The sequence below is a fragment of the Opisthocomus hoazin genome, chromosome 6, assembly GCF_030867145.1.
Source record: "Opisthocomus hoazin isolate bOpiHoa1 chromosome 6, bOpiHoa1.hap1, whole genome shotgun sequence".
NCBI classification, from domain to species: domain Eukaryota; kingdom Metazoa; phylum Chordata; class Aves; order Opisthocomiformes; family Opisthocomidae; genus Opisthocomus; species Opisthocomus hoazin.
Genome location: NC_134419.1, coordinates 49,929,761 through 49,955,284, shown reverse-complemented (window position 1 = coordinate 49,955,284; position 25,524 = coordinate 49,929,761). Strand labels below are relative to the sequence as shown.

At 39.1% G+C, this 25,524-nt stretch overlaps 1 protein-coding gene across 1 annotated transcript in view; it reads left to right on the top strand.

Moving 5' to 3' along the window:
* Nucleotides 1-25,524, top strand: part of FAM13C (family with sequence similarity 13 member C) — a 134,046-nt gene that overhangs the window by 5,462 nt on the left and 103,060 nt on the right. The window contains exon 5 of the mRNA XM_075423051.1: nt 5,012-5,147. Coding sequence (XP_075279166.1) covers nt 5,012-5,147 — 136 coding nt within the window. The remainder of the gene's footprint in view (nt 1-5,011; nt 5,148-25,524) is intronic.

Genomic DNA, 25,524 nt, shown 5'->3' with positions numbered 1-25,524 from the left:
ACTTATAACATAAACAGGTAAAAGGCTTCACCAAAAATCTATCCCTTGACCCCCACAATAACTCAGCAAGGATGCACTGACTGTCACTCTTCTGCCATTAGGCCTCCTTCGCTGTCACATAGGGCTTTTGTGCATGCACACACATGCAGAAATACTTTATTCCTTTATCTCTATTTGAAAATTGTCTGAACATGTGCCCACTTCATCTAAACCTGAGAATCTGGTTGGCTCCCTTACTGATTGATGAGCTGTTCCAGTTTTTAAGCATCCCACTCCATTTTGGGAGATAGTCCAGCTATTTCTGAACATGCCCCTCTGTCTGGTGTTTAAAGTACACTTAGTACTGAACTACATGCTTGTGGCAATGACCTGTCTGAGAAGCCTTGAAAATGACCAGCATTGGGTTTCCCTGCCAGCAACTTGTCAAGACAACACAGCTACCATAAACAGAAGTATATCTGCCCTGCGGACATTAACTCCAGCTTTTTGCAGTTATTCTGATCTCACCAGCTCTGGGAGAGAAACCAGTAAGTCTGCAGCTCATTTTTTTGTGAAGTGTATAACTAGTGATGTCCTTGGAGAGTTACCTCCTAGGATTATGAAAAAACACCTTTTTGGTTGTTGGGTGGAGAGAAGAACCTTGCAACTGGCATTTTCTCTGAGTGAGATTGCTGTACCAATTCCTGCTGAGTGACTTGAGGCCTCAAATGACTCAGAATAAACCATTTGCATTGTCCTGTACAGCAGCAAAATTCAGTGTAGTCTAATGTGGCAAACCATATCTGCTGACACAGAGAATAAAGTCATATATATTCTTTATGTCTTTCAGAGCAAGAATTAATGCAATTAGCAGCTGCATTATGAAATATTTGGCAGCCAGAGTGTAGATTCACTGCAAAGTGAGACATGTTGGGTAGCACTTGCTATAGCTGTTCAATGAAAGCATGAAGGTTAGGGAAAAAAACAATTCTAGATCTAATCTGCAGAAATGTATACCCCATGCAATTGCTGGAAATAACCTTCTGGATGTAATGTCAGCTCCACTCATGGTACTAATTCATTGCAGGTGTTAAAACTGTTCTGCACGTATACTGGCAATCTGCATTTTTGTGCAATTAGTTCTCCCTTCTTTGACTTTAAACAAGTAAAATAGGTTGTTTAGAAGCCTTTTTATTTTAAATTTTTGATCTATTTATATTCAAGTGTAAATTACGTCTATGATAATCACCTGTCTCAATCTGTTGACGCTTTTGTTTGTGGAGACCTGTCATGCTTATAGTTTCACCGAAGTGACAGAGTTGGAATATTCAGTAGTGGGAACACGGAGCACATATGGGCCTTGGGGACAGAAAATTAGAATATAATGCTTGCTGCTCATTATACCTTGCAAGTCTAAACTGCATAGACTTCACAGTTAGTAACTACGGTAATTGCAACCCCAAAAACATAATCCTTAGAACAGATATTGTATTGGAAGCCTAGTTACAGGGTCACAGAAAACTCCTATTATCATGAATTTTAATTGCTAGGAAAGTAATATCACTGTTTTTGTGAAAATTGAATGTTAAATAAGCTGCCTCTTATCTATTTTTAATCTGTTGCAGCCTCTTCTGATATCAAAGAATTCACTAAATTCATATTGGAAATTCATATTGGAGGAATTCTGTTATATTATTGTTATATGTGCTTTCTGTCCCTGTCTAGGATGGTGGGACCCAAGGTGGGAATAAGAAAAGAATATATATTTCAGAAAAAGCGTAACTGAGTAAGATGTTTTAATTTTACTTTTAGTCTCCTTTGCAAACCAGCTCCTTCTGATTTTATCTACTGGTCTTCCTTCCTCATGCTCTGTTTTGCCTGTGAATTAAGCTATCTTCACTGCTGTTAAATTGCTCCACCAGCACCTTTCAGATTGTTTTTCTTTCAGTTTTTTGAGCCTGGCATCTGTTTCTTATGTTTTGAGACTTCAGTCTTAACATCTTTATGGTGCAGCTTTCATGTCCTCACCCCCTTGTATGTAAGGCAACCAAAACCATGACTGGTAGGTGAAGCGTCAGGCTGGATAGTCCCTAGACTTTCATTGCTACGCTCCACTTGCCTGTAAACTTCTGCTGTTAATTTCTTTCTGCTCATCCTCTGAGCTATTTATTTCTGTTGCCATTCATCCATCTTCTTGTGAGCTGCTTCATGTCCTGCTAGTCTCTGTAAATGCCAAGGAGAACATACTGTTTCACTTCTATCAGCGATTCAACTGATCGTACTTAAATTTCTATGAGTACTTCGTTATGCCTCACCTTAGTAAAGAGATTTCTGCTACTAACCTCTTGCATGAGTGCACAAGGGTGCTAGCCAACCAGCTGTTTGCTTCTACTCATTTTGACTCATTCTTTCTGTAAATTTGCAGCAAACTTCTGCCAGCACAGAACCTTGGCAGATCTCCTGAACAAAGCCAAGGCAAGGGACTGTATGGATTTACTAACTTGCACTTTGTGGGAAAGCAACTTTGAAAGGTTTAGACACAGGGAAACCAGCAGCTGATTCCTGATGATCAAATTTTAATTGTTCCTTGTTTGTAGTAGAGTGTTCTCCTGTGTTTGATTTGCACTACAATTGATTACAGGGCTTTTATGGTGAAGTGCAGAATATACTTCAGTAGCTGTGCTCTTCCTAGGAACATGTTCTTGGATTTAGCAGTACGTGAACATGGTTCCCCTACCGTCAGCATGATAATATAGTTTCTCTTAGCAGCAGAAGTATCTGAAGAGGCAGGAAGTGATTATTTTACAAAATTAGTTGGAAGTCCTCGTGGAAGGTGGCTGCAGAGAAAACTAAAAATGTATTTTCTATATTTGGAATACCCATCTGTTGCCAGACGTGAATATCTGTGGATGAACAGACATTGATATTGGGAGTCAGGTGTAAGGTCACATCGCAGAGTATAGGTTAGATTTGTTTTAAGATGAAAAGAGAACTGGGCACCCAAAACATAGGCTGCTAGTAAGGGAAAGTGGGAGCCAATAAGTAGCATGAGAGCTGTTTATCTTCGTGAACAACTTGCGGAGAGCTCCTTGCTAGTAAGGAGTTAACAGCTGGTAGAGGTGGGTTCGGGAACTTATGTCTAAATTAAAGAAAGATGCTGAAAAAGAAGGCAAAGGACTAAACAGATTGCTTGTGTGGCCTGTGAGTTGAGGGTCTTAATGCTTGGGTAAGCGATGAACAATCTCTTAGGACTGTTGTATGCAGGAAAAGCTGTTACTTGGTCAATAAGGTTTTACATGCAAGCTTCCTTTTCCTGGATGTTATAGTTTGGCTGCGGCCAGTAACAAAAGTGCCACGCAGCCGCCCCTCTGCCCTCTGGGGTGCGGAGGAGAATAGAAAGAAACAGGCAAAAAGCTGGTGGGTCGGGAAAAGGGCCGTTTAACAGAACAGCAAACAAAGGGAACAGTAATGACAACGATACAGATAAGGAGAATACACAAAACAAACAGCAAGAATGGACAGAGCCACTCTCACCTACCGCTGCCACCACTAGCTCCTGAGCAGCGAGTCCCTTCCCCCAGCCCAGCTCCCCCCAACCTCCCCCCAACCGGAACCCAGCATGACGGCACATGGTATAGAATGCCCGGCTCTGTTTGGCCAGGTGGGGTCAGCCCGCCCGCCAGACTGTGCCCCTTCCTGGATTCTGGTGAAAATTAACCCTATCCTGGCCAAACCCAGGACACTGGAGAAAAGGAGTCTGTCCTGAGAAGAATAGGAATCCAAGAAGGAGATATGCTAGCCAGGCCTAAACAAAGAAGTGATGACAGAGGAGTTTATCCTGTAAATCTGTTACATTGTACCTGGTTGTAGCTCTGCTTAAACCGTCTTCTTTCAGAGGGAGCCCAAACTCAAGTTCTTACATGAACAACAGTAAGTTTACAAAAGAAGAATGTGAACGAAAGCAATTGGACTGGGCCCAGTGTGTGTATTTGTACTTTAAAATCACAAATGAATAATGAATGTACTGATTTGGCAAATAGAAGGCTGGTGTGTGTATGTCTCCACATTAATCTCCAGAGTTTATTAATTTCTTGTTTAAATACTAGAATTGTGCTGAGTGGAACTGAGTTGGTGCAGCATGGCTGGAGAAGCTGGATTAAGGCAACAGCATTTATGTAAATATCCTCCAGGCTTCCAAATAGTTCATTGGGGGAATATACAGTTCCTTCAGGGGATGAGATTAGAATCCCTCATAAAGAATCTCTTGACATTGGTTGGGTGATTCCAATTTAGTCTACTTGCGTGGGTAGTACATATTCAACTATAATTTATTAAAAGAAAAAAAGAGAGTGACCGAAACCCATCCTGTTAATGGGAGCATCCGGAAGTTCCACTGCTTGAAGTGCCTGATGTCTCAATTTATAAATTATTACACTAAAACAGTTTCACAGAATCACAGAATGGTAGGGGTCGGAAGGGACCTCTGTGGGTCATCTAGTCCAACCCCTGTGCTGAAGCAGGGTCACCTACAGCAGGCTGCACAGTTTCTTACCTATGTTTTATTTCCATGCAATTCTGGTAATAAGACACTCTAGCCAATTCAAAGTTTGCCTTCATAAACTAAGCTAGAACAAACCATATCTCTTTCAGCCCCAATGTCAGTAAGTGATGGCAGATTTCTGGCGTTTCTTTTTGCCCTCTTCATCCTTGATTTTAGGAACTTCATGTCTGAGTTACTGTCAGGTTCTCGCTATTTTGATGTGCTGCCTCAAAGATTCTTTGTGTTGTGAACCGTCGTAGCAAACTGGGGCTCCGTCACTGTGAGTGAGCTCCCAGTGTTGTGAACCTACCAAATGACATCGGTCCCTGTCCCAATAATTGCTTGTTGGAAATGAGGCTGGAACACCGTCTTATCCAGTTGCCCAGCTGGCTTCTTTGCTGAATTAGCTTGGCTACTGGGGTGCTTCCTGTGTGATTCATCACTAGCCTGATCTGAGAGCTCCTAAACTTAATCCATCTCCTCTTCCCTTAGGATCTCTGTGGGTCCCTTGGCTTGTGAAGAACAAAGGCTTCACAACAGCCTCCTGCTGTATTTGCTTCAACACCATGAGGTGCTTTTTGTTGACCCAAACCCTTGTTTCTCACCGAGACAAGCAGATGGCCTTCAGGTAAGAAAGCTACATTAACAGATTCAGCAAGTGATCAAAAATGCTTCATTAGGTTGGAACCTACAAATTGAAATTTGTTTGCTTATACATAGTGTAATTAAGGACTACAGCTTGTTCCCAGCAATGTAAATATTCATCATGTGCCTAAGACAGAAGGAACAGAGAAGTGTTTAGAATTCTGATTTTGAAAAAAAAGCAAAGGCAGAAGTAAAAGGTCAAGAATCAAATCCCAAGTTGTTCCACTAAAGATCTTAATGCCGACCTTTGTTAGATCAAAGCCACGGGATTTTTCCTCGACTGAAGCACTTTTTATTTTGAATGTGTGTCTTTGGCTATACATTGTCGATGCAGGAAAGTAAAACCAGAAGAGTGAAACCCCTCTTACCTTTCCAGAACTCACTATGTATGTTTCAGCCTCTCCTTGGGCATGTTCTTTTCTAAACATTGTTAGTACTTAATTTTTTGCCTTTTTTGCCAAAAACCACCTGGTGGAAGAAACATGATAGACAAATGCTGGTTTAGGGAGAGGGTCAATGTAAGTCTTGTTTTCAGTTTTTGATGTGATGTATCATTTCTGCTTAACTTGAAATTGATTCTTAGAAAAAGACAGGAAGGAAATGTAGCAAAGCCTACAGTTTAATACCGCACTATGCAGTTACCAGACACCCTTGGGTTTCATGACAGGATTGCTAGCAGTGTGCCAGATCAGGTGAAGGACTATGGAAGAGATTTGCATTGAACATAATTGCAGATCATGCTGCTCCTGTTTGTGACTCGTTTATTTCCTGGCTTCTTTCTCCACGTATCTCTGTTAAGGATAACCAGCAGACTTCTACTCAAAAGTCAAATTCATTATTTAGAGCATATTATATATACCAAATGGAATATTGAGACTGTAATGTTCCTTGGAACCTCTCTTTTAAAATAAATCCTGTACAGCTGTAGATACAGAAAACAGAATACACTGATACAAGGATGTTTCTGAAATATTCCTGTAACCTGTACTCAAATGAGCATGCAAGACCAAAATATTAGCTATCCTATCTGCTTCAGTTTGCAAAACTGGAAGGAGTGTCAGCAGCTAAATGAAATTGGAAAGGTATTAGAAAAGCCAGGAAACCTGGCTTTCTATTGCAGTGCTTTTGTTTTAGAAGCAACTTCCCTCCCTGTAATTCTGCAAAATGTCACAGTCTATCTGGGATTGTGGTGATGTGGGAAAGAATTCTGCTGAAAAGCTCCTTTCAAGTTCTTTAATAAAACCTCAGACAAGGCATAGCCATGAAGCACTCTCCTGCTCTGAGGTAAGCTTACGAAAGAAATCCCATCTGTGGGTGAAAAAGGAATTCAGTATTCTGTGGTTGATCCTGTTTTTGTAATTTCTGGCAGGAAACCCAGCGAGTTGGATAGGTACCCTTCATCTTTCATAATATAACAATTGCTCAAAGCCCACTAAACTGGAAACATCAAAGTTAGGTTTACAAACTAAACATATTAAAAGTGCATGTTCTAGTTCCAGCAAAGCAAGCAAAACGTGACATGGCAAACCTGGCTCAGATCCGTTGTTATTTCCTGGAAATGAAACTTGCTTTTATTGGCTGTTTCTCATGAAATAACTTTAAGCAGTTACACAGATACTTGCATTTGGACTACTTGAATTTTGTTGTTGTTGGGGTGCCTTTTTTTTTGCCCCACTTCCAAAGTTATATGTTATCCTAGTTAAATGAGCTTTAATAAATTAGTGCCATACTAATCTGGCAGACATGCCATACAGCTGACATAGACTTAACCTTCAGTTGCATTGTTTGTAGGCAGAGATAGGCAAGATTGATTGTTCTTGAGCAGAGTTCTTAGTATGTTCAAGTGCCAGGAGTCATCTCACTTACTCTACATCTGCAGGCTGATTCAGACTGACCAATTGGGAGAAGAATATCAAGTTTTTGGAAAGCACCAGCCTAATAGTTTGGAACTATTACCCTGGGCTGGATAGTAGACTATTCACAGCAACCTATTCCATCTAAAGATAGTGGTTTAAAAGATGTATCCAAACTACTGTGTATTTTAGCTAGTTCTTTTTCCTGGCCATTGTATGTTTTACGTGGTGTTTTGTTCTTTGTTTTTTTTTTTTTTTTTTTTCCCCTAAAATAGAGTTGGAATGCTGTAAAATAATGCCATTTTAAAATAATTTTTTCCAATTTTTCATTTTACCCTCTGAGAGTCCATTAGTGTTTAAAGCTGTCCTACAACCTTCTCTCTTAACCTGCAAACTGCACTGGTACTAAACTGATTCTCCTATTCAGCTTAAATCATTCTTTGTAAAAGAGGTTTGATGCTTTAGTGTTTGTTTTGAACTGGGGCCTCTCTAGATAGCTGTGTTTAACTGGAAGTGTGTTGCTAGCTGTGTTGGAGGTGTACAAAATTAGCTTAATTTCTGTAGTGTAATTAAATTATGAATGAAACCTTGCTAATAGCAATTTGTCATGCTGTTTGCCCTCATCATTTCTGAATCTTACATTCTAGATAAAAGTTGACTATGGATTTTTTTTTTGCATCTAGTCCAAGAGTGTTTTTTCTATATGTCTTTTTTTTGTACAGAAGTCATAGATAAATCCTTCCTGAATTGTGCATGCTACCACAGAAGCATGACTTTGTGAGTGCATACAAGCCACTGCATGTATCTCCATCAAAGCATGGAATTCATTAGAAGAAAAGCCTACACCCTGAGGAAATCAGTCTCATTGCTTGTTTTATTTTCTTCCTTTGTCCTTTTATGCATGCTTCTCTACATATCAGTAAGGCTGCAGGGACTGCCTATTGATTGGATCCCACTTAGCTACTCCCTACAATCATGGAACCCCATTATAAAAGGGATTGCAGAGATCCAGGGGGGCTGGGGAAGGTGGAGCTGGACAGTGTCCTGGACCTGCAGGTTGACAACAGACACCTCGGAGCGAATTTCTGAACTGTACTGTGGTTTGGAGTTGGTCGGAACAGTGCAACTAAATATTTCATGGAGGCTTTGTCTACTCAAATTATGGTTTTGTTGGGAAGGCTTTAGTGGTCTGGAGAGTTTTGTCAATCTCAAGTTTTTAGCCTTTTTCAAAGAGGAGATGGACATTTTGGCATTAACCCTGTCTTGTGAAAAAAAAAATTAAAAAATCACCAAACTGGTGCCTCAGTCTCATCTGGAGTTGCCATAAAAAAAAATTGCGGTCTCCTGAATGGATTGTCCTTGATTTGGAGGACAGTAATAATTTAACTCATATTTTCCTTTGCTAATCCTATGAAAATGCTTGTGGAATTAATTGAAACCATACAGAATGAACAAAAAACCAGACGTTATCTCATGATCTAGTAAACTGAAATTTCCAGGTTAGACTAAATTATCTTGTCAAAATAATTTTTCTTGGGTAGAGGAACATAGTTCCAATTCCTATTAGTGGCTCTTAACAATTTTTCCTAAGTTTAAACTGCTACAGGTCTTGATTGTTTTCTTTCATTTAAGTTCTTTGCTTAGCAATGATAAATTTTATTTGGGTTTAGATGTAAACATAGCAAATCCTATGTGTGCCATATGAACTGCCAGGAGACTTGTCAATGTTTCTGTAGGGACTGCTGTTACATTATAGAAAGATTTCTCCATATTATTTCATATTCCACAGAAAAAGTATTTTCCCTAACCTTTGTAAATTTAGCAAAAGCTTGGACTTGTTAAACATGAAGTTTTAGTTTTGTGTTTGAGTACTGCCCAAACCAGAAGACTGAATAAAAAATGCAATACATCGAGGATCAAAGTAGGACCTGGATCTCCACAAAAATTGTTGTCCATAGATTGTAAGGATGTTTTTTTTTTTTTTTTTCTGGATGAAGAGTGTAGAGTATTTTACTGACTGTAGGCATCAGGATTTGATAAAAACCACTTGAGCTTAGACAGGTGTGACTTAAAACAACCGAAGTGGATGTGGCTGGAGTACTCATTATTCCTAGGTCTTCAGTGCCAGAGCCTTTCTGCCTGTCAGTGGAGTGAATAGGGCATGGAGAGAGCCAGCTGCTATTTCTGTGCTGTGATCTGCAGCAGACTGTCTTTTGTGCTGGAGCTCCGTAACTTGGAAACGACAAGCGTGCCTGGTCTCCATTTCTAGCGAACCACAGGGTGTGGAGGAAATGTCACTCATCTAATGTCTGCTCCAGCATTGCTGGGGGTTTCTCTCAACTTGCTGTAGAAGTGCTCTGGGACACTGCTGTCACACTTCAACCCCTTTCTACGACTTAGTGGATTTCACTGCTGTACATTTTTTTCTCTTCCCCCTCCCCCCAATACGTAGAGTTCTATAATTTGATTTTTTGGGTGGGGAAGGCTGCACTAGGAGAGAATACTGTCAGGAGAAGGTGTGCATTGTGTGATAAGAAGCACACAGTCAGCTGTGCTTTATTGTAACAAGCAGCTTGAGCACAGAAGAGGGAAGCTGGTCAAACTGAAATGCTGTGACTCTTCAATGCAGTCAGTAACACAAGAACAGAGCTCAGGCAATCACACTAGCTGATTACTCTGATCACTGTCTCTCATTCAATAATGTTATAAAGTGTGTGAGAGGGGAAGGTCTTTCTAAAACTGGTCACCGATAAGGGCCTTTCCTGGCTTGGAAAAAAATGTTTTGAAGGCAGTATGCTGTACAGAAACCAATTGAATGGAGACTCGTCTTTGTCACTTCTTAGCCTGTGAATGTGTGTTTTCAGTTTTGCTGTTAAGAAAGCATCTCAACAGCCTCTACCAGTCAGACTCACAGAACTTATGCTGATTGCAGATTTAAGAGTTTTATCTGCATTTTGTGAATAAGAGTAATACTTGATGTATTCAGAGCAGCAGCTTTACTTACTAAGATCAGCTACACTACAAGGAAGAGGATTATAATTCATCAGCTAGTGTTCACATTAGGATAACAAAGTTTTCTGCTTTCAGAGGATCTGTGTGGTCTTCCTCTGATGTCTTCAAAGTTTACCACAACACTTAAATCTAAGACTCGCGGCTCTGAGATTTTCAGATGTCTCAAGGCTGCAGTAGAGGATGAAGCTGGCAGCGGTTTCTTCCACTTGGTGTCAGCATTGTTCTCTCTCACTCCGAAGCTCTTTTTTGCTTTGAACATAACCCTTTGCTATGTTCCCGGTACCTATCTTAAAATTGCATATTACATTTCTATTTTTGTAACGTATCAGAACATCAGCCTATTCTTTCCTCAGATAATTACTGATATCAGAAAGGCATGAAGGAAGGGTATGAATTCACCTCCAAACCATTGTGAAATGCAAACCTTTTGTGTTTTATGCTTGAGTCACCTTCCTTACCTCAGCAGGACTACCAATAAAATATGTTACCATGTTTGTATTCATTTTGTTTGGCGTACATGAGCAATTTGATTTGTTTGCTGATGATCAGGACTTTTGAAAAAACAACATCACAACTGAAGTCTTTGATAGGAAGATCATCCCTTGCGAAATTAAAACTATTTTTACTGAAAGGCTTGTGATATGTAAGCATCAAAATATTTCCGCATTTTTGACTTGTCATTGGCTGTAATATTAGGGGGAAAAAAAGACATTATTTTAAACCCCTAGTGGCTTTTCCTTTCGTGCAAGGTTAGGGATGGAAATGGGAAATGCTTTCAGAAAAGCAGGCAAAAAATGTAGAATAAAATACAAACCTGAAAAAAAAATTCCACTCTCAGGGAAAAAAATATCAAGATAAGAAAATCCCATTTTTCATTTAACTGTAGTTAATTGTAGCTTTTTTAATTGTAGTTAGTTGCAGAGCTGTGCAACAGTGACTTTAATAGGCATATTCTGAATACAGATTCCGTTCAAGCTGCCTCCTCCTCTACCCCTGCCTCAGCAATTGCTAGACAGCTTTGTTCCTCTTTAATTGGTTTATTTCACCTATTCTAGCGAAGATGCAAACGTGCTGAAGTTCTTAAGCAACACGAATTGAGGGAAGAATAGGGCTAGCACTTATAGTTGCGTGCAGCAAGGCTTGCCTGAATCTTCAAAGCCCATGAGCATGTTACAGTGTAAAGCAGTTTCACTCTCTCCCACTTTATTTGGGGTTTTGCTGTAGAGCAGAGTCTGCAGTATTTCTTTGCTTCAAGTAAAAAAGGAAATGCATGTTCATGAGTCAGCTTTTCTGCTAAATAGTTTCCAGAACTATGAAACAAAATATTGGGTACCTTTTTATTTTGCTATGAAAAGGAAAGGGATGAAATATGCCTGTAATAAAAATACAAATGCAATTGAGCCAAACACATGAGAAACAAAAGGAAATGTATGGTGAAGTTGTGTGCTGCACCTGTTCACCAGGGTTCATGGCTAGAACAGTTTAGTCCAACTTGCCCTGATTTACTGATACATGGGGGGTTTTTTTCCTTATAAAAGAAAAATAAAGCAGAGAGACAGAGAGAGATTTGTAGAAAAATTTGGGAGGAATAGATGGAAAAAGCCTGTAAGAGTATTATGGAAAAACCATGATACTTCAGAAAGTTTTAAATAAATAAACACTACATCTTCATATGCACTTTTTTTGCCAAACGCATTTCTAGTCAGTTCAAAGACCATTTTTAATTTAAACAAACATTACTGCAGTTTGGCTTTGCATGCCCAGATTGCCTTGTGTGACTGGTAATTTAGACGGACGCTTGAAGCTGAGGTTCTGTCAACAGCCTTACTTCTAACCTTCGAATTTTCACTGGCCATCTACTTTAATTAGATGTTGCCCTATTCCCAGAGGACTGCAGATGTGCATACAAGGATTCTGGCTAGTAAAGATACAATAATGTGAGCCTTAGGCTGTTATGCCAAGCAGTGAGGAAGTCAGCTGTGCCTGGAGATGATCATGTTAAAGGATGTTGATCAGAACTGAATTTTTCTGTAAATTGTTAGGAGTACAAGGAAATACCTGAGGGGCTGCTGTTTGAGGCATCATTGCTTCCAGCATGCGACTGGAGCTTTGCCCGGGTGTCACTGGGTTGCATGTGAGAGCAGCTGTAGGACCTCAGCTTTTGATTACTCTGGGACACTCATCATGTCGATGTCCACGTATGGGGAGCTGCGCAGAGGGGGCAGCCGTTTGCCAAATCGACAGGTTAAACCCAACATCCCCTCCATCTTGCCCATGGCGTGGCCGAAAGATGCAGAGGTTTTCCAAGCAGAGAGCTGCTGGCATCTCTGCCTGGCATAGGCAGGAGAGGGATCTGGGTGCTCGGTCAGGGAAAGGCTGATCCCTGTGTAAACCCTGCAGGCAGGAGAATGGTAAAGCTGTGCAAGATAAGTATGTGGGTGTAAGTCAAGAAGGATAGGAGATGACATGGAGTGGTTTATAGATCCTACACTCTGTAACTTTAGGATTTTTGTGTGTTTTATTTATATTCCCCCCTCCCCGCCCCAAGGTGAATGGGACTACATTGGAAGAAAAAAAATACGACTTTCCAAAAAATAGAGAAAGAAACTTTTTTAGTCTACCAGGCTGTCCACATGATAACATTAGTATTTTTTTTAGAGTTGTGGTGGAGATCAAGTGAAGAAATTATGATCTGGAACTCTTTATCTGATATTGTTTTAGTTCTTTATTTTCTAATTTTATTTTCAAACTCTTTGGGAGTTACATGGATAGCTTTGAGCTTTATAATCTTTTTCATTGGTCAATGCAAGAGGACCCTGAAGCAATAATAAACAGTGAGCTGAATTTGGATATATGCAGCACACTGTAACTCAAAACCATACAGTACTTCTAAAAATCTGTTTGTGTTTTGCATATTTTCACTAGGAAGGTATAGCAAGCAATCCACTGCTTAACTGCAAGGAGTGATCGATGAGTGGAATATTTCCTTGATGAAGTATCTGATCTTCTGCTTTACTTTTCTTCTAACTCTTGCTTTCATGTCCTTAATGTTTAGTCTAACCAAATTCCTAGCTATTTTGCTAATCATTTATATTCCGTAATACTTTCCCTGTTTAACCAAAATGCAATTGGGGTGGGGGGTGGGAGAAGAGCAAGATAAGCTGTGTTCAAAATTAATACTAAATGGGCTGTAGAACAGTACCGCGGAGCTGTATCTATTTAATTACCCTTTGCAACCACTAAGCACGATTCATGTAAGAAGCAACTTGTGAAAACAGCTGTTGACAGACCAACAAGCTGCTGTATTCTAGATAGTCAACGAACTGCGTATGCTTTGCTTGTCACCTGCCTTTAGGAATTTGTGTGTTACAAACAAAATAGTCTTTTCTTCTTGCAAGTTGTAGAATAAAGATGCTTCTAGCAACTTTCTAGTTGCAGGCAAACTTGTCAACTAAAACAACATCTCCTTCTGGATCTGCCTGGAGCATGAGTTATTTATTAGCAGCAGCAAACAGTGTTGACTTCTTTTCCTGTCTTTCTTATACCTTGTACTCACGAAGTAACAAATTCATTGTGCTTTCTGACCAGAGAGACCATAAACAGACAATATCTAAATCCAGATCCGTGTAAATGTCATTCCTTATAAAGTTTGTTTCTAATGTCTGTAGCAAATCCAGATCCACATAATTGTAATTCTTTATGAAGTCTGTTTCTAAAGTCTGTAGCAAAACAAGTAGGAGAGGAATTCATTTGTATGCTTAAGATTCACAGATACGCTGTTTCTGAAAAGTGTGTTTAGGGAGCTCCTAAACCACGATTTAAAAAAACCAAACAAACAACAAAACAAAACAAAATACCAACAAGAATCCAAACAACTTTGCAAAGCTTTGCTCTGATTTCTGTTTTCACACCCTTTGCTAATACCTGAGGTTGGTTTTTCTGAGTGTGATTGCTGCATTATCTTCCAGTGAAGCCTACTTTATTTTTTCAAAGGAAAGAAGTTCATATTGAGTTAAAATCAAAGGAAAAAAACCCACAATCCTGTATGTGCAGAAGAGGAGGGCAGTTTTTTAATGTTCTTTATAAGTTATATCTCTATTGAGAAGACACTGCCACAGCCACTCTAGAAAAAGAAACTCTTCAAAGTGTGATACGGTAACTTCAATTAAAGGACAGGTCAGCTCCTAAGAATACTGAGGGAAATGATGGATCTCTTCAACTTCTTCCTGCTTAATAGATTCTACAATAAGTAATGTTCCCTTCTTTGAAATTTTTATATAGCATGGGACTTTTTTTTTTAATCGAAATTAACTTGAGAGTTGAAGGGCTGCTGCTGTCGCTGTATGGTCTTCAATTGTGGCTTTTCAATAAGTTGAAAGGGAGAAAAAAGTTAATAGTGGAAAATAGAAGAATAAAATAATTCTTTGATATCAACTTACAAATCACTTAAATGAGGAACTTGAGAGTGGTGTCCTCATCTTCCCTTATTGCAACTCTTCCCCTCAGAACAAAATATTAATTCTAAAAACTGCTGGTAGAAGGTCTTTAGGTATATCCTTTTCCCTTTTCCCCCCTGTCTACCAACTTTTTTTTCTTGACAGCGAAAAAGTGTTATATAGTTCTTTGAAACTGTTGCTGTTACAAAGTAGAACAAACACTCAGCATTAGAACGATTCTTTCTTTTTATTTCTTGTTTGTTTTAAAATTAAAACCAATAGGAGGAAATTTTCACTGCTCTGACCCACTTCACACTGGTTAAACTCTTGGCTCTTTGTCTAATGTGAGGCTAAAGCAAGAAGTCACCTATCCATAAATTTGATATTGTACTGACAGAGGTGATGTAAATTGCTCCTTGTAGAGAGAAATTACAAGGTTTCTTCCCTGCCTCAGTACATCTCAACCTGGTTCTGCAGCTCTTGTTGCAGAATTTTTTTTTCCTATGAAGGGAAAATGTTGGAGAAAATCCTAGTGTATTTCATGCTCTTCATTGGCTGTCAGTTGCTTCGGGTAGAGAATGAAGTCCTTAGTCCAAATGTTAGAAGCCCACAATGGATTCATGTCCAGCTATGCCGCTAAGAAGGTTATTCCTGTATCACTGCTACTCTGATTTGTGTAGCTGATGTGGTGGAGCTCCCTGGGTAAAGCCACTTTTGTCTCCAGAATGATCTTACGGAGAGGAGAGTACTATTCCTGAATCACAGTACTTTCAAGGCATTTTACAAGATAAAATATTTTACTCATGGCAAAGAATGTAGTATGCTTTTGACAAAAAAAATCAGCTTTCTGTTTTCATGTGCTTTGCACATACAACAGGCAGCCTCCCACCACAGCAGAAGAAGAGAACATGTTCCTGTGTGAACAATGCTATGCCAGTCTCAGTACTCTAGATGGTGTTTAGATATTATTGAGGACAGGTTGGAATAGCTTCAGTGAAGTGGAAAAAACGTTTTGAATTAACATATATAACACATATAATATTAACATAATAACAGCGACTTCTTGATATATCCACAGGGTATCTGCATTTTTTCCTCAAATAGGCAACAAGTCAACAAATTCAAACCAAAGAAACTCACCATGCATGTAAAACCACATGAGGGTTTGATGTCACAGTTGGGTCAGCCCAAGAGGTTTGTGTTATATGAGTCAGGTATTCCATGGTAATTCTTGGAATGCATCGCGAATTAATTGTGCACTTGGTTAATTCACCAATTAGTAGTGAAGTAACCTAGTGCTGTGCAGAGCTGCCAGTGCTAGCTCTACACTACTTGGCTAATGTAACTGCTTTCAGCACCTGAGGTAGTGTTGTCACTACATGTTCTTTTCCTGGATGTTCCTGAATGTCTTACGCATGTATCAGTTGTTTATCAATGACAAAGTAAAACAAGTTCAGAGCAACTGGCTGCACTAGGGATGTGGAGGGATGTGGCCAGAGAGTTTCTTTCATGTATTTTTTTTTTATTTGCAAGTAAAGTGGACAGAAGTTCGAAAGGGTGACTGCAGTCTCAATTGAACCTTTGAGTAAAACTCCAGGAAAAATACCGGATGAGGTTTCTTCAATGTTGTCTTTCTTACTGAAGAGAGTATTACAAAATAGGAAAGAAAAAAGGTCTGTAGTGCTTACAAAAATTCTTCTTTATCTTGCCCTCACCATTTTGAACACTGAAAACCTGATCTGAAGTGTAATCCCGAAAAATACATCAAGAGGATTTGTTCATAAGCATACAGTGCGTTGACATCGGCAGACTCTTAATATGACTGTCATGTTCCCTATCTTGAAGCCTCATTCTAATCTTCTGGCAGCATTCAAGTTCAGTGCTTTCCATTTTCATTGAATTAATTAGTGAAGTTTGGATGATTCCCGAATTCTGAAAATGTCAGATTTTGTTTAACAGGATGTTTTTAAAGGTTATTTTTGCCCTATTTTATAACAAGTAGGACATCTGAGTACATTTCTGTATTGTTTAAATCAAAAATACATTACCCATTTGGAAGCAGAGAAAACGGTAAATGAGAGCTATATTTACATACTTATCTTGCCTTTAACTTAATCTCCCATTACTAGTCTTGAGCCTTTCAGGTTGCTATAGAAACTGCCACAGCCTCCAACTGTGCTTCCTCCAAGACTTAATTGCATTCTGAGTTTCATACACTCTCTGTTAACTGCAGCACTGACAGAGACAAGCACATTGCAGAATGAGTTGAATTAATGGTTCAATATGATGCATGTGTATTTTTAATATTATGTTTCCATACCCCTTTTCAAAATCTCCTTTACCAGCTGGTTAAACTCTTCTGTAACATGTAGTGATACTCAGGGATGGATTCTCTTTGTTTGCTGCCACTATATTTGATGTTTTCCAGTCTTTGATGCTATCAGAGTAGCTGCAAGAGTCATTAGTCTTAGGGACTTTTTTTTTTTTCCTTAGAGAAGTCAAATTATTCATGAACTACCTTAGCATTGCTGAAGTTTTTCTGAGACTTCTCCTTCACCTCTGTGAAAGCAGACAAGGAAGTGCATAACTGCTATCTTGATAGCCCTGGTGAGCTTGTGCTGACTCTGTGCTCTTTACCACATGACTTTTGCTTGCTCAGTGTCGGTCGAAGATAGGCAGTTTTTCAGCCAGGTCTGTTTTTACGGGGGAAATACCAATTCACGAAAGCAGAAACTGTGTATGGCTGTATGCAAAGTTCAGTGAGGCTTTTCTGAGAAGTATTTATTCTATCCTTGATGGAATTTCTCACCAAAATTGAACTGAGAACCTGTCTCATTCAACTAGTACAACGAAGTCTCAGATTGCTTTCCTACTTGGTTCTCAGCATGATGATGCTGTCAGTGCAAATACACTGTTCTTACCAACGCCGTTCTGCTTTCAGTGGAGACGAACATCGGGAACCAATGGTTAACATCACTTTCCTCTGCATTCAATGGATGTAAGTTCAGAACTCCACAGTAAAAAAAGCAGTCCCCACTGTTCTCTTGTGCAAAAGAGGACAGAAAATGTATCACAATTGAAGGAAGAGAGCAAGCAGCGTATGTTTACTTCTCCTGTTAAGCCCTCTGTCTCAGCTCTGCTTTGCTTGTGCTTAGTGGGTGAGAGATGGGGAACAGGACAGATACCCTCCGTGCACTATTGCTCTCAGACCTGGAATGTTTCCGTACTTGTGTTAATGCTGGCCCAAAGATGTATATCTGTCCTCATTCAAAGCATTAGAGATGCCCCACAGCTGGTGAATGGACAAAGTCAGACCGATGCTGATAAACCAGGCAAAGTGGGAATTTCACCAACATGTCACTTTGAAATGTTCATGCACATTGTCACACTTTTAGATACTGAACTTCTGAAGACAGCTTAAATATACCCATTAAAACTTTTAAACTTTTAAAATATAATTTAAAATCTGACACTTTGTGCTGATGTTTTTCATGTAGTTCACAATATTTTTCCCTTTTTTGTCATTAATTATATGTGCTACATTGCTTGAATTGTGTATTGATGGTCCTCTATGAAAATCTTTGTAGTTAAGTAAGCCAAGGCAGCTTTTCTGGCCTCAGCCTTACTGCTAATGTCTCTCTATGAATTTGTGTGGAAATTTTTGTTCTTTTTTAGCTCTTTCAACAAAAAAGATGAATTAGGAAAGCAAGAAATTTTGACAATATTGTCAGGATTAATCTGAAAGAGTGTAGGCAGTTTTGCAGCACTCATTTTCACCCTCTTTCTTTTTTTCTTCATATTCTTTTTCAATAGTTACCTATTTTACACTTCTTGCCACAACACAGTGTGATTTCTGTCTCAGAACTTAAATCTCTTCCCCAGCATCTCAGCTTTCCTTTTTAGCTGCTCTGTAAGAATGCATGTTAAAAAGAGCTGGATTTCCCTGCCAGCTCTGGCTCAAGTTACGTTTCCTGGATTGCTCTACAGAATGTCAACATATATTCTAAAAATCTGTGTGTGCTGGAGACCTTCCCCAAACATTCTAAAAACACTTACTGTGGGCTGGGATTCATTTGGATTTGAATATAAACCCAGCATTGTTTGTTGGCTCCTTGTGATTCCTGACAAGCCGTGTCTCCAAGATGGCTGTCTGTGTGAGCTATTTTCCAGGCAGTGACAGCACTTCGTTTACAGAAAGCACTGCTCTCAGTGTCTCGGTAGGCATTCAGAACAAAGACCTTGCCCATCAACTGGACAGCCCAATGCGTGAGCACGTGGAGGGCTTGAACCTGGTCACATACAGTTGCTAGCAGTTTTAGTAAAGAGAGAAAACTCGTTAAAAGTCTGAGGACTGCCAATAGCAGGTTGTTTTACTCTACTGTAGAATGTATTGCAAAAGCTTTTATGCACAAGCCATAATTTCTTATGATTTCTGTGGTTTGCAGTATTTTTAGGCTGTTCCTATAGCTGATGGTATGCTGATGGCAGGCTGTTCCTATAGGCACACGGCATCTTTAGAGTATAGGTGGCTGGATGTTTAGGGTATCTCTGGGGCCACATTAGCTCATGCAGTTTTGGTTAGGGAAAGCAGCACTTTGTTGCAGAGAGGCACTTACCATTGTATTTCGCTTGTTGTGCCTTGCCAAAACCTGTCTTCAGGTGCCTATTGTTGTTCCTCCTTGCTTTGCCTGCCCAGCCTGTGGGGGAAAACTGACTCACAACCAGCTCATGTGCACTACCCAGAGGTGGGTGAAAAGTAGAGAGGCTGCTACTTTACAGCCTTTGTGCTCTCTTGTTTGTCGGACCAGATGTAATGCTGCTCCAAGATGTTTGTGATGGAAGCCTCGGTGTTTCTGGGAAGATAAACCATGCAAGCTGCTGGCAGAACTCAGGGAGAGAGGTTTGAGCCAGGCTGCTTAGTGGACCATGGAAAGATTAAATCTTGTAATTGACTTTAAGCTTTGATTGCTTCTCCTTCCCTTGCTTCTCAGTATAAGCAAAGAAAAGGTGGAGTGAAACTTGACCATAGAGAGAGTTTTGGATAAGCAGAGGTACTGGTGAGATGGTTTATATGTATCTCAGGCAAATATCCACACCAAAATAAGGAGAAGCACTGAGAATGGGGTGCTCAAGTAGGGACAGGCCATTCAGCAGATCTGCTCTTGAGTTCTGTATTACTTTTTTTGGTTGGTGCACTAAATAAAGCTTTCCAATAACACACACTGAGCAAGATGGAAGATAACACTGATAAAATGTGGGTGGAATGTAGGGTCTGTAGGGCAAAACTTTTAAAATTCTTGAAATGCAGACCTAGAAATTACTTTTAATGTAATTTCCATCTCTTTACCCCCCACTTGTACCTGCAAAATCAATCCCCAGTGAAATTTCTATTTTCTGTCTTAACTCTGCTCACCTTAGTGGCCACTTAGCAGAAGGGTTTCATCCATGTGTTAACTAAATTGATCATTTGGAATGTCCTTGCATGGCATGCAACAGAAAAGAGCAGGGACTCTATTAATAGCTGTTCTTATGTAAACAGAATCCATTTTATTCAGTTCTTTAGCTAATGAAGCACTGTGGGAACAAGACAGTCAGAAGCTTGGGAATTACTCTACAAGGAAGAATCTCAGTGTTTCTTGGCAAAAGTTGCTTTATGCTCTGGGCTTGCTTGGTAAGAGCCAACAGTAACAAGGCCTTATTCTGCACAGGAGTTTAAATAAATAGACACTGAATGTTTCTGCCTGTCTTTGAAAGCTGACACACAGAAATCCCAAAGTTTATTTCAAAGAAGGCTTAATTTTTATCTAGTTACAGCCAGATACTTAATCTTGGGGAGGGGGTCTAATGAAAGAAAAGAGGAACTGGAGTCCCAAATAGGAACTTCTGGAAAATTGTCTTTTATTTATTTTCTTCCAAATACTGACAAAATGGAAATATTTTTTTCCCAATGCTTTGTCTGTCGATGTCCTTAATATAAAAAGACAAAACCAAAAGGTATAAGGTGGCTGAGGTGACTTACTCAGCAATGATTAGATTTCTAGTGTCAGTTGCTATTGAATTTTTATGCAAGGAGCCATAGGAGCAGCTGAATTGTTGTATATGGTCATATATAGACTACATTTTGGGCGGCTGTTGGAGAAGGCTGTAATGGAGGCAATAGATGGCTTTAGATCTACAACATCATAAATTTTTCAACAGCCTTTAACGTTTTTCTTACATGCTTATATTGAATGAGTGTATTAAGTGAGAACTTGTGGCTCAAAGGTCAATATCTCCAATGCTGTGTCACATGGAGCTGAGCCCACACCCTCATGCATCCATCTATCTAGTACTTCCCTGATGTACACTGATGGAGGAAAGCAGGGAGATCTCTTCCTCAGTGGCTTCATAGCTGGACTGAACGCTGATAGCTCTGTGAATGTGATATTAGTACCTTACTTTCTGCCTGTTTTACTGAAACCAGCATATAAGCCGTTTGATTCTGTTGCTTTGTCTCAGGAGGTGCTACTTCAAAGGTCTCTTCAGTTTCTTAAAACTTCTCTGGCTGAATATTATTTCAGTATAAAGATAACATTATCAGAGATAAACATAAGGAAAAGATGAATGATCCTGTTTATTCTTGGGTTATTGTTGTTTGTTTTCCCTAGGCTAGAAGATATAGTTAAGAAGAATTTCAGAATGTAATCTTGCATACTAAAAACTGCTGCAGATCTGTTGGGAACTAATGCAAGAGAGGGCAGGACTCTGCCTTAAATCATTGTCCTTTGTGCATTCTTCTTCTTCTCCCTTCATGTAATCCTATCTTCAGCTCTCTCTGTCTTTCAGTTTTAATAAAATTATGAACTATGACTTTCAGTCTCATGGGAAAAATGTGACCCAATGTGCCTTTGCAGCACAGACGAAGCAGGAGCCTGTTTCTCTTGGGCTATGTTTTCTAATTGCCTTTTGACAATATGTTGTTATATTATCAGTGGAAATGTTATTAAGAAAGCAAGGAATCACTATTTAATGCATTGACCTGCACAACTAGTCTTGTGGAAACAAAATCAAGATAGTTACTCCAGCTTTTGTATTCAGTACACATTGCAACAATTGATGTACAACAAGGTCATCTGCTAAGGCCTATATACAAATGCAACAGTAAAAGAGATATCAATCTCCAGAACAAAACTGAACCAAATTAGTACCACGTGCAGCACCAGTGACAAAAATGAGCCATTAATGCTGACATCCAAAAGTAAATTTGTAACTCTCTGTATGAACTGGTTTTCCTGGATCCAAACATGATAAAAAGCAATCTACAGTTTAACTGCTCAGAATTGCACCTGGCCACCTGAAAGACATTTCTGAGGTCTTGGAAAAGCCTATAAGAATCTGAAAATGGCCAAAAAAGCACAAAGAAAATCTCAATAATAAAACAATTAGAAAGCAATAAATTTTTTTAAAAATTGAGAAAGTATTTAAATTAAGAAATAGTCTCGATTCCCATTTCCTGGCAATGTGCACTGCTCAAGGAAATAGAAGGTAATTAATCTAAGAACACCTGTGGTAAAGTCTTTAATTATAATCATTCAGATAGAAGTTAATTAAAAGCACATCTTTAATGTAGCAGTATGGTTTTCCCTACACGCCACCATCTGTGACTGACTCTCTTCTGCCCTCTTTCTTATTTAACTTAAATAGTAATAAATAGTTGTGAATATAGTTCTCATTTTCTCTTATCTGCTGAACAATGGTACGTATTCCAAGACTGCATTGTGCAGAAAGATGTAGTCTTTCATTTTTGCAGGAAAAGAAATAGTGTCTCTTACTCTTCGTTGCTATTGAAAGAAGTTACAAGAGTAACTGCAAAATTTGAATTTATGCACTTCTTGGGAGCAGACTTTAGCCATGTTGCCTTTTTGCTCCTGCTTCCTATCACCAAGCAGGTCAAATGTTCTAGGAAGTGTCAATATCCCTGTTGATTGTCAGTCTGCTGAGACAACGTGCTCTGTAAGCTGCTGGTCTGGCACGACGCTCACAACTACCATGTTGCCCGAACTGTATGGGATATGATGTTTGACCGTGGAAATAGTGTAAGGAAAGAGGAGGTGGGGAGGGAGACATAAACACAGCTGTGCGGTTGAAGTCTAGTGACGAAGGTGGTGTTTAAAATGCCCAGCAGGTTAAAATTGCTTTTCTGTAAAGAAGGAACTTCAGTAGCGTTTCTTATCTGCGCGGAGAGCACTGACAGGGTCTCACGGCGTTTTGGTAATTAACTGTGGCATATGAAGAAAAGCAGAGAGGACTTATCTGGGATTTATTTTTTTTCCCAGAAGTACTTTAAGAGTTTTACAAAGGTGAGAAAGTTGAGAAAGTTGGCAGACATTGCAATACCTTGGAAAATCTATGGGGTTGGAGCATGCTCCTATACCAGACTCTCTTCTATATGTGATGTCCACTTCCAAATACTGTGTGACTTTTGTGATTTTCTTTTTTTTTTTTTTTTTTGGAAGTAGTGATATTTGTTTCCAAAGCATTCCTATGTCTCTTTCCCAAACAAGGCTGCACTAGGTTATTTCTGATGGGCTTAATGTTTCATTTAGTTACAGGCTTCCCAAATTAGAGTTTGATTTTTGGTGTTCAAAAACAAATGAGTCCCCACACTATTGCAGCTGCCCACGTTTCTGGTTCACAAAAAACAGACTAGTAATGAAATGCATTATCTTTCTGCTTCTTGCCCCCAAAAAGTCAGTTATGTTTTGCTAATGAGCACAACAAGACAAATTATTTCTGAATCTTATAGGTGAGATACTAGCAAGAACGTTTTAAAGGAGACTAAAAGGGAAGTGTTAGAACTCCTGTGTCTTCAAAATATTTGTCGATCTTGCATGCAGTGTGCCAAAACAATTGTGCCCTGTGAGGCAATGTGTCAGCTGAAATTTGAGGTAGGCAGTAAGCTGACGTCCAGGCCAGCTTGAACAGTGACTGAACAGGACAAACACTCCATATGCGGGTTTTGTCATAAAGCTATTGTGTAGCAGGCATTTGAAAGCTGCTCATTACAAATCTATGAAGAATGAGAGGTGCTAGGATGATACAATTAATGAATCTTACTGGGGAAAGTAAACCCTCAGAAGATGCTTTCTGAGCACTACAATGAAGTGGGATTGCATAGTTTTATATTGCAGATCAGAGTTTCAACCGGGAGGATGGAACCAGGCCAGAGTAGTGAGGTAACATATATGTATAAACTGAGGTTTTAAAATGCATCAAACACAACAAGAAAAATTGGAGAAATTGTTGTAGATGCATTTAATCAGTGTAATCATAAAGCCTGTTTTAGGAGTTTAGCATGTATTATCGTGCTGACTTGCATCGGTGTAGAGAAATGCTGAATTCACAGTCAGATCGGTTCCGAGTTACTTGATAATGCGGTGGGTGATGCCTGGTTTTTACCAGCTCTCCGAGTGAGATTTATAAAGTTGAAAATGACTGTTTCTGTTAAATGAATAAACATTTTAAGATTTTGGCATGTGTGTGTTTTCACAAACCTTATGCTTAATTAAAAATAACAATATGCCATTAAATTTTTATCAGCTGAGAAAAACTCAGGCTGCAGCAAATTGGTGTTCTATTATAATTCCATAAAAGCGAGACTTATCTGTTCTGGCCTTAGAATGAGAGAGAAAATACAGTAGAAACCTAAAATCTCTGCCACAAATAATTTTTAGTATTCTGTTCAGAAGATTCATTAAGAAACTTTGAGATTAGAGTTGAAGACTTAACTGATTGTCATAGTGAATAGTTAAATATCTTCAATTTCAAGAGGTACTTATCTGTTTCTTTCATAGTTTTATTTTTGCAAAATTCTACATTTTAAGATTGATCACATTCCTTAGGGGTAAAATCATGGATATCTCTGCTCAAAATCTCCTAGGTTCTGTTAAAAATGTGAATTCTCAATAGCAAATGGCACGCTAACATTTCATCCTGATTAAAATGCAGATAGAATATTGCAATTGAGTAGAAAAGTATGTAGGTTACAGTTGTAGGATATACCTTGCTTTGTTTCATACTAAAATAATTCAGTTTCAAAAATCTTCGTGGTGCAGCAGGTATTATTACCATGGCCAATTTATTTAGTACATTCTTGAGGTTATACGACCTCAGATTATTAAATGACTACCAAACATAATAATGCAATAGCTTTGAAAGAGAGTACTAAAACTAAACATCTATAACAGTGTTACTGGGCCTTACAGTATAATCTGAATAAAAGAAAAAGGAAACTGAAGTTTCTAGTGATTCTTGTATATTACATACTCAGTGAAGATGGATATATTTTAAAAATATGTAAATGAATACATATATTGTTGCGCTCTGTTTATATTTTGGGTGGAAACTCTAGCTCCTTGTTCTTGGAAGTGGCAAAATAGCTGGAGAGTAGCTGAACCCAGAATGCCAGATATTGACTCACGTTTACTGTACCTATAAGAAGACCAGTTTGTTTTTTCCCCATAGCAGGTGATCTCTCAAAAGTTATGTTTTAATAAATTATCACATGCGTTTGCTCACAGCAGCTTATTCTGCTGTGAATTTTGAGATACTATATTCAGTGGTGTGTGCAACCTTTCTCTGAGACTTTGCATTATATCTTCTCTCCCAGCAGTGCTCTTATGATTACTTTCTGTTAATAGGAAGCCAGAAATGTATCTGTCATAGCAAAGTTTAGCAGAATGAATTAAAAGCATTATGTCCAAAACACCGTGGGGAAGATGATGGATTACAAGGGTATGCATTTTTGAAAAGTACTACCTTATCTTTAAATATTCCTGGCACTGGAGAGGATGAGTTTGGGGCTACCTTTTGGATTTTTTGTGTTAGTAGATTCTGGAGAAATGTGTCCTCAATCACACCATTCAAAGGAGTAGTATGAGTGACCTTCTGCTGCATTGTCAGAAAAGGGAGATGCTTCTTGGGGAAAGGCGCATGGATGAAGAACAATTTTATGTAGGGCCAGTGGTGGGAAACATGCAGAATTGTTGAAGAGAGGCCCTTTAATTTACAGTAGACTTCC